The sequence below is a fragment of the Rhinolophus sinicus genome, linkage group LG02 (assembly GCF_036562045.2).
Source record: "Rhinolophus sinicus isolate RSC01 linkage group LG02, ASM3656204v1, whole genome shotgun sequence".
Classification (NCBI taxonomy): domain Eukaryota; kingdom Metazoa; phylum Chordata; class Mammalia; order Chiroptera; family Rhinolophidae; genus Rhinolophus; species Rhinolophus sinicus.
The window spans coordinates 79435682-79456144 of NC_133752.1; the positions used below are offsets into that span (position 1 = coordinate 79435682).

The following is a 20463-nucleotide window of genomic DNA, read 5'->3' on the forward strand; positions in this document are numbered from 1 at the left end:
AGATGTAAGCGAAGGCTTTAAGAATATTTGTGCAATTTGAGATGTGTCAGATATGGACACATTCTATAGCAGGGGCTATAGAAAACAAATTCAGTTTAGGTTCGTGTGAACAAAAGCTCTTAGAATGGAAACAAAAGACCACATTTAGTGAACTCTGAGAAGTTTGTATTGGTTCAACATAAGAGCACATGAATACCACTGATTTAAAGGAAGGAAAAAAGTAGACTGGAACGAGGGTTGGAGAGCTTTCCAACAGAGCCTAAGACATTAGGCTCATCCAGGTGTTAGGTTCATATGCGCAAGTTATATGATGAGAGGACTCATTCTATGCAAGGTGATCAATGGCATACTAGATACGGTGAAACCAAAAACTGAAACTTAGGTTCAAAAATTCTCTTCCATATTTAAGGACAAGAAGAAACTAACTGCAGGTTATAATGACACTGGTCAACATTCCATCACATTTTATCAGTTACTCCAAATCTTTACTATTATCCTCAAAACTACAATCCAATTCCACTATCCAATACATCTAATTCCTATTAGCCTATGGGCTTCCTTATAATGTCATCAGGAAAATAAGGTCATTGAGATTGGTTTCTCTTTACTTCTCATCCTTTATCTACAAACGTATCTATATTGATCTTCCGATCCTTTCCTCACTAATTCTTTCACTCAATACAGATTCATTGGACACGTATTAGGTACCAAGCACTGTGGAATTAAGTAAACTAATAATCACAACTTGGTAAGATTAGAACACGAAAAGGACAAAGGCATTATGAGACGATGTCCTTTACAACTTTCATCTTCCGCCTTAATACATCCATACATCATGGCATGTTGTTTATGGGATTTCCAATTCATGTAACTTTTCAAATATATACATTATGAAAACAGTCTACACATTTTTAAAATTTATGCTAAGAAAGTAACTTACTTTATATCAACCTGTGGGGACAACAACTGAAGTCTTGTGTATGCAAACATCCAAGCATAGCTCACAGCTGTAGAACAGTGTTTTGGAAGGTTTTCTTGCTTTAAAAAACTGGAGAGACTTATAATCCATGGGTCTTGGCCTTGGGTCACATGTGCAAATATCCATATGTGTGATGGGCTGATCACATCAAACTGGTGGCTAATAGGAGAAGAGTTCCATTCTGCTAAGGTTTGTAAATCTATCGAGCTAGGGCAATACAACAACGTGGTCTACACAGAGAAAAAAAAAATCGATTATTGCACATCTCAATAACTTTCAAAGTTTTGCCATATGAACTGCTTTAAACTATCAGTGGCCTATTGGTAGTTTCCACAACCGAGGTTCTAAAACAGGGATAATATGAGGTTCAAGATGGTCTTAAGGGAGTAGTGATTTCCTGAAATTGCACGTAAGGATTTTGTGTATGCACATACATGCATTTTTTAAAACAGAGATTCCATTAGTCTTAAAAGGATCTAGAAATCAAAAAAGTTAAGAATCAGTACTTATATAATTCATATATGAATATGCAACTTTCGTGGGTGTACTGAAGCTGCTAGAGAACTCAAAAATAAACCATTAACTTTGATGCAGATGTGCCCTACATATGCCTAAGTGGAACAGATTGGAAAATGAGGTCCTCTCCTGAAGTACATATTCTTAAATATTTGTTCAATAATTTTTCCAAGCTGTTATGCTGAAGAGAAAGGTTTACCTTCAGGACAAATTGCATGTCATTCAAACAACAAAAACTGAACAATCTTAAACTGCACTGAGGCTCAATTCACTTGACCATTCATTTGATACTTATAAAGCACCCACTATGAGCCAGGCATTGCTTTAGGCCCTAGAAGAGAGTCATCCATCACTCTTTTTGTTGGCATAATTCATGGTTAATCATCTAAAACAGAATTAGTTAAATTGTAAAGATCTATAATCACCTAGGTTAATAAAATTTTATTATCTCCTTCAGTTATACGTAACTCGTGAGTTGTGACTAAGTATTATCGTACAGAAAGCACAAAAACCTCGTTTTTTACAAAACAGTAAGAAAAAATTTCAAGTAGTGAAGTTTGATGGTTATTCTTACATCCATCTTGACATCTTGATGATATTTTTTTCGTTCAAAGCCAACTAAGCAAGTTTGCATAAGCTTTTTTAGTAATGTAAAAAAACAAAGTCGTTTTCTTCATTTTTAATTCATCAAATTAAATTATGACTCTGGCATAAAATACTACATATTTACTCCATTGCATTTAAACATATGTAGCAAAGAAAATAAATACACTTATCGAAGGCAGAGTGCAAATTTTTGCTCCAAATTTGAACAATATTTTTTCCATAGTACTTTAACCAGTATATATGTCAAAAATACTATATGCCATGATAAATAGCAAATAACAGTCAACAGTAATATTAGATTTAAGAAAAACTTCTTAGATTGGAAAGACTGGAATTTTACAAAGTTAAATATTTTTATTGCCATATGGAAGTGTACTGACCATAGAAATAGAGTGCCACTTTTTTAGGTGTGCCACTTTTTAAAAAGTATTCTTTTTTATTTTTAAACTACTTCACAGTTTTTAAAAACACTCTGTAATGCTTTACATTTGTAAAGGAAATTAATGTATGTATATGACTTACGTGAGACTGAATAGCATTCAGTCATTACAATTGTTACATTATAGTTACAGAAATCATTAGTTACCTGATCAGCCCCAGTGAGATGTATGAAGCTCTCAAGAATGGATGGGCTCAGCCTGTCCATCACATCTATGGCCAATTCATCATCACCCTATAAAAAAGACATCGTGTGTCTAAAACACTTTAGGAATTTTCAAGAAAATTGGTTAAACCTAACTAAACATTAAAAATTCATTTTACTATTTGTTACAAATGGAATTGAGGATAGGTGGGTTAGTTCAGACCCTGTCAGAAAAATTTTGTTATAAAGTTGCACGGTAGTAACAGAAAATAAAGATGGGCAGAAGGATAGTTTTTAAGTACTTTCATTAGACAAACTAACTGAAATACCTAAATCTTACCTTAGGTATTTCCAAAAGTGCAAATAAAGCCCGTATTTCTCTAAGGACACTGACGGCTAATCTCCTAGTGGCAGGTCGACTGCTGCAGAGAATGACAAGAGCAAACCCTTCGACCACATGAAATACACTGGAATACAGGCTCCTTTCCAGAGGAGGGGGATGAGAAGCTCCATTAGCTACACCATGCTGGAAAAATAAGTAGAAGTTAAAAATAAAATTTTTAAATGTATATACAGATATTTCAGTAAAACAATTAATAAAGAGTAAAGTAAATCATAGAAATTATGGCTATAGGTCTACCTCAACTTCAGCAATTTACATAGTTAATTTATAAAAATGCAGCAATAGTATACATACTGGAAAAAAGCATGTAATTAGCAGTCTAAATATGAAGTCTACAGCTAACCTCTATCACTCTCTGGCTACTTTGTAACCGTGGGGCTGACACTAGGAATCACTCTTGGCCTAACATTTCTGTGTGGAAAATGAGGAGGTTGGATTGTATCCTTTGCGCTCAAAGTGAGGTCCCGAAGCAAGGCATCACCTAGGAGCTTGTAAGAAATCGATACTGGCCCCTGGTGACCGGTAAGCTCATTAAAGGTTGAGAAGCTGGACTGGCTTAGATGAATTTGGCTTTAAAATTTCAAGGTTTTATGACATTCACATTATCATTAATCAATAATTTGAGCACCATTTATGGTTAAGGAGCACACATATATGTGAAACAGGGACTGATGCCGAGGATAAACCAATCAAATACTCAATTGGAAGGCTACTAACATTTTTTTATTACATCAGTTTTAAATATATTGGAAACAAATGTGAGCTATAATTGCCTCTGCTTTCTACGTTCATTCAAAACTCATTGTTATCAAAGGAAGAAGGTTGGAAAAGTTAGACACACAAACACTATATATTTAATATAAACTACAGGAAAGATCAGTTTAAGAGATTATGAACGCTGAGAGTGAATAAAACTAATAAAACTTTTTTTTAATAAAGTCAACATATATGTTAACATTATTGGTCATTTACCACTAACCACATACAAAGGGGCAATACAAAAAAATTTGGTACCTGTGAATCCTGGTTTTTGTTATGCATTTGGGTTGCTTGTTTCCACTGATTTATTAATTGTACTAACATCTTTACAGCATTATCAAGAAGTGTGGGATGGACATCAGTCACTTCACGAACAATAAAATAAACAAATCCTGAAAGAACGTCCTCCCGCCAATCTGGAAAATCAAGCATTAGTGCCTGCAGAGTATTGAAAGCCAGAGCACGCAGTTCTTCATCCATATGAATCGTGAGCCTACCAAGAACAAAATTCCATTAGCCAACCTCAAAACCTTCCAAACAGTTTTAGCGTCTAAAACTTAAAACTAAAAACTTAACAACAAAAAAAATGTCCTCTTAATTGGTTTGCAGGAAATTTGAAGATAGAAACCAATGTTCACTTTTTGTACTCTATCCATCCTTATGCCAGTCTATATTCATTTGTTTAAATTCACTTAGGAATCTATTAATATTAGTTGGTATTTTTACTGTAATTCTGAATAAGCTTGGTCATAATGCAAATGAGGTACTTTAGAAAATACAGACTGACATACCAGAATTATATTTAAAAAATATTTTAATTCTTAAAAATACCATGTCATCCTATAATCAATTAAAAGTTATATCTAACCGTATCATATATTAGCACTATTTCACATTTATTTGGTATTTTACTATCACTGGAAAGGACATGTTTTATCTCTTTCCATTTCTTTCATGCCGCTGAGGTTACAATTAAATATAAGATGGCTGACTTGAAAAAAAGGAAACAGAACAAGTCAAGATGGAATCAATTTAACAATTCTTGAAGGTGAGAATGAGAGTAAATTTAGGGCAACATCATAAATGGTCTAGAACAAAAAAAGAAAAAAAAAGTCAAACTAACACATAAGCCCTTAAAGACAGTTTAAATTTAAATAAATTAGAGGAAAAGCTATATAAAATTGCCTTTTAAAGACATCAAAACAACATGAGGACATGAAAATAGTATGTTAAAGGACTTTAACAGAACATAAACAAGAGAATGATAAACAAGAAAACCAGAAAAGATGGCTGCAGTTGTGAACCTACCAATATGTAATGTCATATGAATAAGAGTTTCTGATTTGGGTCTGAAGAGGATTCGCTTAGTGATAGACCATATCAAGAAAAATGCATCATAGTTAGAAGCAGCCTGAATGAATAAGATAAGTAGGTAATATTAAAAATATGCCATAATTACACACTTGGGAAGATGGAGTTATCCTCAGTGACAGAGGAGGAAAGCTGTGTGATTTAAGTGAAAGGAAATACCACAATCTTCAACCCTGCTGAACTCAGTTCTGGTGTTCACTAAGCCAACCTTCAACTGACAGTGAGGCTGAAGAGAAAATGTATTACAGCTAGACAGACTTAGGAGAAAGCCAGGAAGCAGCGGTAGCTATAGCAGGACATCAGAAATACCACGCAGGCTCAGATTAAGGATCTGTAGCCCAGGATTCTGTCTCTGACAGTGGCACCAAGGGACATACTGTGGGAGAGTGGCTGACTACACGATGCTGACTTTAAAGGTTATTTCAACATCCCTCAAATCCATGGATATGTAACTTTCCAGCTTACACCTATCTCTGTGACTCAGGGTATAGATGCATGAGAAGAATAGCACTGTAGCCTGGCTAATTGAAGGCAGGGGAACTAATTAACTTTCCTTAGAGACAGCGCGCAAACTTACAATGTATCTTTGTTTGGTTGGTTTGCTTGCTTTATTTTTAAGTAAAAAGATCACAATTGTACATAAGAATAGGGGACAAAATAGAAGAGACCCTAGAATCTTTCTTTCTGCTGAAGTAAATTAATTAGTAAATGAATATCATAGGGGAAAGAAGCAAAGCAAACTGTCATTCACTGTTCAGATGTTTGCTCCTTCACTAGATACTTCCCTGCCCCTTACAGATGCAATTTTATTTTGGTGGGGGACATAACTCACCACAAAGATGCAGGTGAGTTAAACTGCAGCGGGAGGAGGAAGAGTGGAACTGAGTACTTGTTTACTGCTTTCCCAAGGAATAACATTATAATTACACTTCTTTTCCCTCCCCAATGCTGGCATGAACTTTGTAACTCTACAATCTAATTCACAACGAAAATTAAGAGAGAGTTGGTGCAAAGTTTCAAAGCAAAGCCCTTCCTCTCCTCATACTACTGAAAAGAGGCAAATACCATACTACCTCTGATCACACCCTGCAGCTGTTGAGGATGGTGTCTGAAATGCTAGCTGTTCTCAAGAGGGAGGTAGAAAGGGTTGCTGAAGCTGTCTATTAACTGTTTATTCATCACAAATTTAACTTAAGACGTAATGATAAGTGCTCAGCAACCAATAGACATCTTTCAGTATAGTCAATGTCACGGCTCTGTGATAGTCATTACACTTGATTTTCAGTTTAGGGCAGGGCCAGTAAACTACGGCTCAAGGGCCAAACCCAGGCAGGCGCCTACTGGATGTCATGCCTGCTCCTTTACACGTTGTCTATGGATGCTTCTGCACTGTAAAGGCAGAGATGAATAGTGGGGACAGAGACCATATAATCTACAAATCCTAAAATACTTACTATCTGACCACTTATCTAGGGAATTGAGAACTACATCAACAAAGTAGGTTTTCAACAGGCCATCACCTCAACTTAGAATTAGTTTTGGGAACTAGCATTTAAGTTTGGTTCATGTTATTTACTTATTTTACAGATCTATGACACGCCTAATAGAGGAAATGAAGACAAAAATTTCAACCCTGCAGGCCCTGCAATACAACAAAGAAGTGAAAATGAGAGCTGGTCACCACCCTAGGTGCTAAAGAAACGATTGTAGGAGTTAACACGATAATTAATCGCATAATGGGTATCATCACACGCTGATGATGCCCATACATTAAGAGATAATGTTATATAAATCCCAGGAAATGTTACTTGATAGAAAACTAGGAAATTGAAAAGTAGGATCTGTAGGGGAATCTAAAAGAACTTTAAAAGTTAAAAATGAGTGGGGAGAACGTGTTTAATAAAACATAAAAGACAAAATGGAAGTTGACAAAGTATATCAAACAGAGGATTAAGAAAGTCTTTACTATTACTCTTTTAGTGATAACAGTAACAAGGCTGTGTTAAAAATTTAAAGTGATCAAAAGAGATAAAAACCAACATAGCAAACAGTAATTCTCACTTACCTTGCTAACAATTCAATGAGGTCAGTTCTGCTCATACCATCAGGAATCAATCTTGGAATGGCAGCAATACAAGTTCGAAACAAATCAATTTTGGGTTTTCTTTCTCCCCTGAAAAATATATCACAACAGGGCTTAATAGCATATTACATATGCTAGACAATGAAAGCAAAGTTGGAAAAATAATTACAGAAAATAAGTGCCACCCCCGAAAAGTTTAATGTATTTAATATAAAAAGAGCACATACAAATCCAGTATATAATTATCAGTTTATAAATGGACAAAAGAATACAGAGATAATTCAGGGGAAAACACAGTTAGCAAGCAAAAAAAGGTTTTCAGTAACTTTGAAACAAGCATAGAAATTATTATGTTTAAATAATAAATATTATTTAAGTAAATTATAACAATTATTTCAAATTAATAAATTTCAATTAAATATAATTTAATAATATTGAACCTTTAATAAATAATTATTAACTATTGATATTACTAAGTAACAAAATATTGGTTATTTGAGGCCTATAAAATTAACAAAAAAATTTTTTATTTAGTATCATTTACTAACAAGGTTCTTGGAAAACAGACTTTTTCATATATCACTGTTGGTATTCTGTTCTTGTCTTTTAATTTTACTTCAAGGTACATGCACGGACACACACACACACACACACACACACTCATGCACGCACACACAACACAAAATATAGAGGGTGCCAAAAAAATGTATACACACTTTAAGAAAGGAAAAACTATTAAAATTGTAATAATATATACCGATAACAAAAGATGATTACAAGTCACATTTGACTGCTGCAATTACAAGAGGTGCTCAAAGTATCAGCATCCAGATATTTCTAATTATGGCGAACTACTGCTTGAGCAACGTTGACCAAAGTGTCCACTTGTATACATTTTTTTCGCACCCCCAGTATATATTAAAATTTTTTATGTAATAAAAGGTGTCAATTTTTGAAAATCATCTGGTTCCTTCAGAGGCTTGATACAATTTAATTCTCTAGTATCTTCTCATTATTCAACGATTTTACTTATTTTAAATAAATAAACTTTCAATACACTGGTTTTTATTTGGGTCTATATTTCAAAGTAAGGCTTTTAGGTAATTTATTTTATCCAAATTGTTCTTCAGTTGGCCTAATAAAATAATTCTTATGTAGAAAAGAATTTGGATGATTTAAATGTTTTAGGCCATATTTGTTATATTGGCAATGGACTTGCTACTGACTTTTAGAGTTTCTATATAGTCAGTCTTCTCTCTGCATGGTGACAATATGCATGAATTTCAGTTACCATAATTTAGTTAAATAATACCAGTCCCAGCATGGTTCAATTTTCAGTTACTGCACACTAACAGTAAGTAATTGCATAAACAAGCTTCCCTGTTAGCCCTTCAGGCCACCAATCATGACACACATAACAGATGTGAATCATAATCTGTGACCAATCACATCATTTTTTTCAAAGTCTGTTGTGATTGGTCACTGTACATCTGGTATTTGGTTCATACACAGACAGCAAAGTGTGTAGTTGTGTTACTTCCTTTTCTCCGGTGATAAACTCAAGTGATATTTTACAAAAATGAATAATCAAAAGACGAAACTGGCCAACAAAGATTGAAATGGAGCAAAGAAGGAAAAAGTGCTATCATTAGAAGGGAAATTTGAATCAAACATTAATGGAGTTCCAGAAGAAATCGCTGATCGGGGAATGCTAACACTGCTATGTTGGAGACTCTACATATGCAGCCAGAGGATCTAAGCTAGGGGCAAACTTTTTGACATAAATGAGGAAAGTGGTTGTGATGAAAAGAATAAAGATTTCCCAGATGAAGTAATGCAGGAGAAATTTCACATTGGAGAAACTCTCAGAGATATTAGTACATACTAGTATATAATAACTATTATCAATTACATTGAGAGATTTGATATCCAATTTGGTAATCTAAGACCTATAACACAGATAGTAATATCTAAAAAAAGTTCTCCCTTGTACAGAATATGTAGATACTTCCTAGCAAATAAAGGAAGATATTGCCATAAAATATATTCTCTTGAGGAGGAACTCCCTAATAATAAGGAAAAAAGATGCTGGGATGACAAGCAGTGACAAAGGTGAGGGTGGGAGTTGGGATGAGGTAGTTTGAAAAAAAACTACTCATGCATTACTCCCCTTTTTAGCCCTGGTTTCCAGAAGATTTTCAGGGTTTTGTTTGTTTATTTATCAGAGCTATGGAAATAAGAGCATTTGTTTGACTTAACAAACCAATCATGTCCACACACACCTTGGGGTAACAAGGATTTATCTATCACTCATAGAATAAGTGTAGGGCTTTGTCACTGACTACAAACCAGACTGAGATCCAGGACGCCTTTTGCTATTAGTAGATTTGAAAGCACTTTATATAATAAAACTGAGCCCCTGGAAGGAATCACTGTATTAACAACTGCAGCAGACGGCAATATGGGAGAATTCCAGAAGAGAAAGTAACAAAATAAGTAAGCAAGAATCATCTATACTCTTTTATAAAAACTGAAATAGCAATGAAGAGAAATAATTTACTACATACGTAATCATATCTTCAGGCTCCTTATTAGACATCTGCACACTAGTCATACACATTGGTCTCCCAACTTCTTTGTCCAAATGTCTGAGAATGCTATCTAGTGCTTTTCTCACTTGAGGATAGTATATTGACATTCCTAGGGGAAAAAAACCCAAACAACTCAGTTATAATATGTCAGAAATTAAATAAAGAATAGTTATTTTCTGTAAAAAAAACAAAAGCCTATTAATTTTTAAATGACATCAGCTTATTATTATTATTACAAAAGGAATTTCAGCATCATGTAAGAAAATAAAAATTTAACCTGAAGACTCTTGGCATATTATAGATATTATAAAAAATGTATTCATTTTTGTATCACTCTGTGTACCAGAATAACCACATTAGGCAAATACGTACATTGAGATTTGATATGAACTTTAAAAAAAGAATATTAAATTGCATCCCACAGCAATTTATTTATTGTAGTTAACACTAACCTATTACTTTTGCTTCTTCATCTGTCAAGGTTTTATTGAGAAAGATTTTCTTCACCCGAAGAGTGTTTCCCGAAGGAAGAATAACTCCTGTCGTTGGCATTGGTGGCTCACCATCTTTCTGCTGCAAACTGTCCGCTATTACAAGGAACACTCTGAGGCCGATGTTCATTCTCTTCAGAGAAAAAAGTTTCAAAATAATGAAGTCAGAGTTTCAGAAAATATATATTTTTTCATGTTAAAAACATCTCATCAAATAACAAGGGGTGATGGGACAAAGGAGGATAGAAGGAAAACTAGCCTTTCTGTTTGACATTGTTTAACGAGTCCAGGTACTGGAGTTTGCTTTAATAGCAAATTCCCAAATGCCATCCACTCATGTCAGAGGTTAGCTGCCTCTCCCACTCTGTACAAGCTTATTTCAAACTTTCTCCATCCTTCCTCATCCATCTCCTATGCTCCTACCATCCCTACCCCTCTCCTCTCCAGCAGATGACTTGTCTCCTTCTCAGAAAGAAAAAAAAATTAACTTTCTTCAACCTCTCACTAAAACACACACCAGTCTACTCGTATCTGCACCCTGTGTCCTCTCTGCTCTCGTCAAAGTCAGAGAGGTACTGGTCTTCCCAGTTGTCAGGCCCATCTGCTTTCACATTCTCGGGAAACTACACTATCAATTATCTATTTTCTTGCATCTTCAATGTTTCCCTTTCAACTAAATGCATCCCATTTCTGTGAACTACACTCAGTGATCTTAATGGAATAAGCCCACCCCATAATACTTCCCTGAAGCAACTCTCACTCTTTAGTAACCATGTTGCTCAAAACAGTGGGCACTGTCCGTGCATGCTATTTGACTTTTCGGCAGCATGGGACACTGTCAAGCATTCCTTCTTTCCTGGAACACGCCCTTCCTTTGATACACCCAGGCCACTGCTGGCTGTCATCTCCCCGCATTTTAGGTTTTGTCTCCTTTATCTGGATATTAAATATCAGATTGCTTCAAGGCAAGCTCCTAGGCTGCCTTCTCCTATCATTATGTACTATTTCCCACAGCAATTTCATGTATTTACATGATGTCAATTACCATTCATACCAGGTCTCCCACTAATTTAGAGCCCGATTTCTCTGAACTCATACCCTCAGACCCATCTGATATCTCCACTTGAATGTCAAAAAGATGCCTGAGATCTGATCTGACATGTTCAAACCAAATGCACTTCCCCCCCCCAAACTTGATCTCTTCTCAATGTTTCCTTTCTCAGTAAATGACCTCTATATGCACTGCAGTATCTCAGCCCAAGCTGCCATTATGTCTGGTGTACACCAGGGGTTTCTAAAGCAGGTACTGCATCCCAGTGGGAGTGCAAGACAGTTCACTGGAATACAGGGAGAAAATAAAACTTTCATTTTGTATTTTTTGTTATCTAAATAAGATTAAGGTTTTCAAATTTACTCATCTTTATATATGACATAGTACTGGTGACTGTGGTGACTGCCCTCAGCCTAAGTATCAGACTGTCACGTTAGAGAGTCACAGAAGACAGCATGAAGGAAGTGGGAAAGCTCCACAATGTACCAGGGTTCACAGAGGCACCCTCGTTTATTCATTCTTTCAGAGTACTGCAATTTGCTTGTATTGATTAAAGGAATTAATGGATACTTTTATCTGGCCTTAACTAAACTAGCTCTCACAAGCTTAAACAGATTTCTGAAAAGAAAATACAGACCGAAGATAATCCTAACGAACTAATCCTAAATGAATAACAACAAAACAGCAGAATTGACACTTTTTATACTCTGAGTATGAGAGTATCAATGAGGAGAAAACTTATTTTAGAAATAAACTTGCTTAATGAAGAAAGTATTTTTTAAAATGGATGTTCAAGCAAATGTCTTTCATTATGTGATTTTCGTTGCTGAAAACCACATTAAGTATATAAAACACTCATGTCTGCTCACTTGAAACATCTGAAAATAAATATTAACCTATCTTAAAAATCCTATAAATGAAAGGCTTCAATGACTTCCCAACCATTTGTTAACTACAAAAATATATATCTTGGGATTGGATTATGAGGAAGACCAGCACAGTAATTTAAAAGACATAAGAAAAAAGATAATACCTATTTTGCCTTTTTACATTCTCAAGAATCATTAGATTCTGATAAGCAATTATTTTGTAGAAAATTTTAAAACAATCTGAAAATTTAGTGTCTACAGAGTGAACTGAGTTTACTAATGAAAAACGGGGCCATGGAAGTAGAAAATAACACCTTTTGGTCTTTTTTTAAGAATTATTATTGTAAGCTCCATCTGGGGAAAAGGATTTTTATCTGTTTTTGTCTCTAACACCTAGAAGAGTGCCTGACACATTTTAGGTGCTCAATTAATGTGGAATGAATGATATTTATTAAAGAAACCTGATGTTTACATTATTTATATTGTTTCTGTTTGTATTAGAAACCTGAGCTCGTGTCACGACTTCTTGGAAGCCAGCTGAGCTGGAAAACTTCCTCTCTTGATTATTTTCTGCCATGCTTGAAACTATTATTAAACCATTCAGTCAGTCATCAGAAGGTTAAATAACTCATCCCCGGTCAAACTTGTAGTTAGAAGTAGAGTGTCTTACTAGGGATTTGAACCTAAGAGTTCTGATTCCAGAAACTGTGCTTAAAAAAAAAAAAAAAAAAGGAAAGGATAGCATATTACTACATTAATTTTTTTTACCTCTGGATTAATGGTGAAAGTTTTAGTAGATTTTCCAACACTGAGAAGATCAAATATTATTTCTTTCATTGCAAAATCTAAACGTTCCTAGAAAAAAAAAAACAACACATAATAAATCCTACTAACTTGCTGCTGCTATATGTTAGGTATCATGCTACGAATTACACATATAATGGCAACAACACAGGTCTGAGCCCGTAAGAAGTTCATAAATCTAGCTGTACAGAATAAAAATACATATGCATTGTAGGTAAAACAAGTAAACAAAACTACTAGGATATTTAAATAATCAAATGATTTAATACCCATCAATGGAAAAAGCTTTAAGTATTCATTCACCAAAATCATATTCAAATTCAAGTGAAGGAATTCTCTGAATGATGCTTCAAGAGAGGCCCATGACAATAGCTAGGTAGCAGGCCCAGAGAGCAGTGAGATCATATTGGGACAGGAAGAACAGGACTCAATTCAGGAAGGAAATTTCCAAAGGAAAAAAATAAGGTTAACTGATGTATGAGAGGGGTTTTAGGTTCTGGTAGAGTGTTGGTATGAGGTGATTAATCTCGGGGAATGGGTACCACCCCGGGGGAGGGGATTAGGGAAGACATAAAACCTAAATGTAAATGTTTTCTGAATACTAGATCTAAAGCACCATTTGCTTTCATTCATCTTATTGACACATTTATACTTACCTAATTACCATTAGTTCTGTGCTCCAGTAAATAGAAATGCGTTAAATTTATTTAAATATTCCTTATTTCTTTATTGTCAAATTAATTACATTATGGACTATCTCTTCTAAACTGTTATAGTTTTAGCTCAAAGAGAACACAGTGAATATTCTGGAATCAAAACATTTTCCTAAGTTGAGGTGGTAACCCTACCGATGCTTTTCCAGGGCTGATGTCCCAAAATGGAATGTGACCAAAACCTTAGATTTGCTCAGTCAGGACCCATTTAATCCCCTTCTAATAAACCTTCCTTTACTGCAGAGGCCAGAAAGCTAAAATGGCATTTCCCAGGGTGCCTTGCAACAACTGGTTTCTGGATGTGATCTAGACTCTGCCAATTGGTACACTCATGTGAATCTTTGGGAACTGGGTAACATGAGGAGGAGGACAGAGAAGAAAAAGACATCTAATTTTACTGGTGGGGATCATGGCAGCAGCATGATTCTAAAGCACCTTCCTACTTTGGCAACTTTGTGATTGTGGCAGAGGCAGCAGTTTCCTTGATAGCCCAATGCTGTAGTTAATCTTTTAATCATTCAGACTAGTCCTATTGTGATTCTGTGAACTACTTACATTCCTTGGAAGATCTCTTTTGGTTCAACTAGCTCTACTGGATTCTAGTATCTGTACCCAGGAACCTAGGTTAGTGCAGATTATGAAAACAATTTTCAAAAAAATCTTTCGAGATACTCAGGAGGCAATTCGCAAGTGGACTAACAGCAGAACTGAGACACCTTGTTGACCCGTCCTAAAGGATAAGGGCTTCTACCTGTGGGTCTCCTTTCTTTCTCCAAGTGTACAGATCAATGATTTCAATATATTTTGTCACAAAAATAATTAGACTCTTTTATACTTACTTTTTAAAGCACACACTTTCACTATTCAATATTAATAAATGTTTCGTTATCATCTTTTTGGATATGCAACAAATTTAAGACTCCAAGTTACCACAACAGATTACTGTAGTAACTCACATGGACATATGTATTATACTATGAGGGAAGCACTCACCTGAGCAATGAACTGAATAATCTTCACAAATATATTGAGCGGTGTATCACGGGGAACCACACTTCGTGAACCTTTAGGAAAAAGTGCCGACACTATGCTCATAAGACGACTACAGAAAAAAAAAAAGATTAGTCACAACAAGATAATGAGATTAATAGAACATTAGCAAACTATTTTTCCTATTCTTCATAATATGTCAAGAGGATTCCTATTTCTTCACGAGGCATTTGTAATGTTAACTAAAATTCCATTAATGTGATATTTTTCTTTTTACTAAAATTTTATTTTAAATACACTTTAAAACAAAGGCACTCACCTTTGAGTTACAGTGTTGCTTTCACATTTTATTCTAATTACATAAACCCACAATAATCTGTACAAAGATTCCAGTGCAACTCGAGACATTTTAGGATCTTTATTCTGTTTAGGACAAAAGAGAATTAAAATAAGCTTATTTATTGAAGTACTTGCAATCGTTTAAGAACAAATATATTCTCTCAACAACTAAAAACCCTCACTTTCTCCCTTTTCTATTCAATCTAACACAGGTTTAAATATGTAAGTATATATTTGTATATGATTAAGTATATATTTTGTATGTGATAAGTACAGACAGCTCAAAAGTAACCGTAAATGAGGAAATCCTGACCCATTACTTATACTCTTAAAACAAAATAGCAAAATACTTCTAAGAACTTCAAAACTATACAAACATCAACTTACTTGATGATAAACAGTTCATACAACAACAGTGACATAATGATGGAAGGGTTACTAATCTTGGCAGTGATTCATTGCAACTTATACACAGTTAAACTCTAGAACACCAAATACTGTTACAGACATTTGCATTTATGAAATAATGCAAAATATTACTGAGTCATTAACCTTACAAGAGGGAATATGAACAGTAGGTTAAGAGCATGGACTCTGAAATTAGGAATGACGGGCCAAACCCCATCCTTGGATACCATTATATAGTTCCGTGCCACAATTTCCTCATCTCTAAGATGGGGATAACATGGTATCTACCTCACAGACTCAGGAAGTTATGTGAAAAGCACTTGAAACACTGCCTGGCACATGTTAAATAGTCAATAAGTATCAGGCGTTATACTTTCAATTTTTCATTTGGCATCAGAAGATTATTTAAACTATTATTATTTAGAATAAGAAAAGTATTTCATTTCAATCACAATTCCATAGACAAACCTTTACTTCATAGCAGCTATTATAAAAAGTAAAGTTCTCAAATGATCAGTCATGAAATGAGATTTAATTGTGAATATTAAAAATGTAGCTAATCATCAACTTTATTAGGACAAACTATGTGGGTTGTAGGATACCTTGATTGCAGTAAATTAGCATTTATTTCATTTCATTTGGGAGATTTCTTATTGCTAAACAATTATTTTTTACACAGCAACAAACCAAAGGAAGTTTTTAAATACTAAGTAATTTGGCCATTCTATTTTGTTTTCTTAAGATACAGAATAATGGACATCTGCTACAGATGATTAAAAACAATGCAAAAAAGGTAACAATTGAGGGTATTTTCACAAACGATAACCACTAGAAAATACAATTTTGTTCGTATTTCTATACAAAGATTTGATGTGCTTGAGAATGGAATATAAATACTTTGCTGGTCAGTCTCAACATCAATCTCCCTCCACTGCCAAATCCATAATGATTCCAAATTTGAAATACACTCCCCAAGTAGTTTTCTATTAATCTCTTATATGTAACTAATATAACATATAAACTAACATATTATGTATATATGTTACTAATTAATGTAACAACCAAGCCTTGTGTAGTACTTTCTATCATAACTTTCTTTTCTATCATTTAAATCTAAGATCTCAAATATCAAAATGAGTTAAATTAGTTTTCTGTACACGCCAATTAATATTTTCACATTATATAAAGTAACATATAGATTATATATTGAAATATTTAAGTCCAACTGTACATAAAAACTATTCTCATATAAATAATTAATAAAATATTTGGATTATCTTATTTTAACAGCTGAAGTATCTAGCATGAACAAAACTTAGTTCTCAAATTTTCCAAGATGGACTACTATGTTTACAAAGCAGATTTACTTTACAATGAACAATGCCAAAATAAGATTAAAAGTAATAAAAATCAATTATCGTTTATTTGGTCACTACCATGCTGCTATCACTTATGAATAATAAAAACATCCTAAATTGATCTGAGCCTTAAACAAAGATATACAATTCCCTAGTTACTATTTTGGTCTAATGTGCACAATTAGATTACATTAATAAATTTAATAATTTCAAGTTAAATATTAAATAACTTTAATATATAATAAAGTTTTGATATGTCAGTCAAATATGCTATTTGGCAGCAATCATTTTAATGTTTCTTCCCTTTATATCTACTGTTGAACCTCCCCCACCAAAAAACCTGTTTAAAACCCAAAGCAATAAAAGTTTAAAAAGTGTTGCATCAAAATCATATTCAAAACCTAAGCTACTGCCTCCTTAAATTCCTTTGTAAAAATTTTTAAAGCTTCATTTATAACAGCTAATGTAAATTAGACTTTTTTTTTTTGGTTTTTTAATTAACTCAATACATGGATTGTAATTATTGTTGTCTACTAAACAGACTATTATACAATTGAGGATTTTGATGAAGAATCAACATTCATTCTATCTTGATTAAGAATCAACAACATTCTATCTCTTAAATTCTTCTTACTGGAGCCACATTTATATTAAACCTGTAGAATGTTCTTACTGTGTGTTACTCTTCTCTTAAGAAGGAGGCTTGAATAAATACATTAGACATGCAATGCAACAATGGGTAAAGAAACAAAAAAGCCACACTTGTAGGAGATTAAGCAATATTTTACTTTGTAACATCGACACAACTCACCTGGAGTGTTTCTATTTGTTTTCTGATACTGTTGTTAGATGGCATCTAAATAAAGCAATGTGAAACAGCAAACATAAACATGAGATGCAGCACATGCATGTTAGATGAAAATAAGCACAAAACAAGACAGCACCTCACCAAGGTCTCTATTTAGAAGAAATTTGAAATTTCCAAGACAGTGGCCAGAAACACTAACATTAAAAAATTCCATAATTTGGGTATCATAAGGTACACCTATAAAACTCAAACTGAGAGAAAATACTTAAGTTTTTAACTATCTAATTTATCCTCCCAAAGCACTGTATTTGAGATTGAAACAAGTTACAATCTCCAAATTATTTTTATATGGTATGTACTCTTATTATTCCTCTCTTAATTATTCTTCAGAAACTTTAAAATCATTCTTTACATAATGACCTGTTGATATAAATACAGGGGAATGAGAAACTACCAAATTCTGTTTGGAACAAAAATAACAGATTTAACATTTTCAGTGAAAATACACTGATGTTCTCTCATGCTGTGTATGGACCTACAGAACTAAAACCCATTTTTTATGGTCACCAACTTCAAAAACTGGTACAATATTTTTCAAATTGCACAATATTTTAGTATACCTTAAAAATATATCATATTTTTTCTTATGCCTCTAGAAAATAATGCCTTTTTAATATCCCAGAAGTATAACTAAACTATTGACTTCAAAGATTCAGTACAGCACCGTTCCTTATATAGTACATTAAAAGGTACTATGGTGGACTAGAAAGAGCAAAAGTTATGGAACGGGATGGATTTAGATGCAAATCTTATCTCTATCATATTTTGGCTCCCTAAACATGGCTTAATTATTTATCATCTTTCAGACTCAGATACAGTAAGCATTAAATGACATACTCTATTTAGGGGATCCAACATATAGTAAATATTAATAAAAATTAATTTTAAGAAGTAGTAGATCTAATAAATGGAAAACTGTTATAGATTCTTTTTGAAATTAAGAGATTACCTGAATCTCAAAACAAAATCAATTTAGGTAAGGCCTTTATCTTGGACCAATATTTCCTATATATATAAAACAAATAAGTTTTACTTGTCACCACAGATAACTAATACAGTTTTTCGCTGATGCTCAGCTCTTTACCTTAACTATGCAGCGTAGCCACCGTATCTAAAACCTAATAAACAGGAACCAATTCATAAAATTTCTGCTGAATAGAGCCTTAATGTAAGTTAAGGGTTAATGGCCAACTATATTCCAAATAGTCATGCTAAGTGGCTCTTATCTCCTTTAGCCTGGCAGATTGACACAGCCATTATGAAAATGGCCAATATGCCAGAAATATTTAACAGGAGGTAAGGGTACAAAGAAAATACAGCATTTTAAATGAAAGCCTTAAGATAAAAAAAAAAAAAAGTTAAGGTACTGCGAAAGAATTGCAAATATGTTAGGTGGAAACGTAGATATATAAAAAAATTCCAACAAGCAAAAGAAAAGTATGAATTGTCATAAACAAAGCAACCTTCGAGGAATAGTTAAATGCATGTCTTACAATATTTTATTAAAAGTATGAAGAATTGAGCTTCTGGTCAAAACAATGGAGTAGGTAAACGATGTGCTCACCTCCTCCCATGAGCACATCAAAATTACAGAACAACCATCATTGAGAATCACCTAAAGTATAGCTATTACTAAGAATATACAGAAGATGCCACCTCCAGACTGGTAGGAGAGGCAGAGAGGCAGAATGGACTAGTCCCACACTCATGTGAAGCAGTTAAAAATCAGGAAGGCCATTTCAGCTATGGAGGTCGCCACACCAGGTTCCCCAGCCCAAGGTTCCAATGATGGGAAGAGAAGTCTCCATAACTTCTGGCTGTGATAACCAGCAGGATTTTGGCTGACTAAGATGGAGGGCTGCTGGAGTCCCAGGCATTCATCTTAAAGGGCTCACGCACAGACTCACTCACTGACGGACTCACTCGCTCTGAGCTCCAGCATTGGGGCAGCAGCTCTAAAGTCACCATATGGAGAGGAACTGAACTATCTGGCTTCAGAGTGAGGGCTGGAGGGGCAGCTTTCTGACAGACAGAAGTATTGGCAGAAGCCACCATTCCTTTGTTGAGCCTTCCTCCCACACAGATTGCAGGCCCACATGGGTGCCATATGTGAGTCTCTGTCAACCTGGCTAACACATTTGCCCTGCTCTGGTGATTCCCTGAGACTCTGCCCCACCCAACTTGAGGGCCCACGCAAGTCACTTCCAGCGTCTTTTCCATGCAGTTTGGCTACAAACTTTCCTAAAATCTCTGTAAGGTTCACAAACACCAAATAAGTAGTGTCTGGCCATACCTCTTGCTAACAAGCCCCAAGCCCAGCACTAGCAGCAGCCAGCCTCAGGTTGCATCTTAGCCTCTCCCAGGCTCCTTTAAGCCCAGAATAAAAGGCAACCATATGCAGATCACTTTGTAGCTCATACCAAGGGCCTCAGGCAGGGACAGACAGCAACTCACCTTGGCCTGCACCTGAGCACCTCCCAAGAGGACCCAGAATCAATACACCTGATGGTCAGCTTTAGACCACACAAGAGCACCACCCACACACCTCCAAAAATGATACACACAAATGACACACTGAGCAGGCACCAGAGCCCAGCTAAAGTAGATCCTGTTATATAGGGTTAGCCTCTGCACAGCAGATCCTACACTGTAGTTACAGTCAGTCCTCACAATCAATCATC

The 20463-nt window shown here is 34.7% G+C and overlaps 1 protein-coding gene across 13 annotated transcripts in view; it reads right to left on the bottom strand.

Moving 5' to 3' along the window:
- The window catches only part of FRYL (FRY like transcription coactivator), a 236148-nt gene that overhangs the window by 81851 nt on the left and 133834 nt on the right, over positions 1-20463 (bottom strand). For 9 of the 13 annotated variants that reach the window (XM_019741013.2, XM_074324663.1, XM_074324657.1 and 6 more), the window contains 11 exons: positions 17726-17770; positions 15129-15232; positions 14813-14921; positions 13071-13157; positions 10344-10515; positions 9868-10000; positions 7283-7390; positions 4102-4339; positions 3025-3210; positions 2688-2774; positions 941-1209 (listed from right to left, as the gene is read on the bottom strand). In XM_019741013.2, the coding sequence (XP_019596572.2) occupies positions 941-1209; positions 2688-2774; positions 3025-3210; positions 4102-4339; positions 7283-7390; positions 9868-10000; positions 10344-10515; positions 13071-13157; positions 14813-14921; positions 15129-15232; positions 17726-17770 (1538 nt within the window). The remainder of the gene's footprint in view (positions 1-940; positions 1210-2687; positions 2775-3024; positions 3211-4101; positions 4340-7282; positions 7391-9867; positions 10001-10343; positions 10516-13070; positions 13158-14812; positions 14922-15128; positions 15233-17725; positions 17771-20463) is intronic. The other 4 variants (XM_019741016.2, XM_074324664.1, XM_074324661.1 and 1 more) reach the window with 1 other exon arrangement.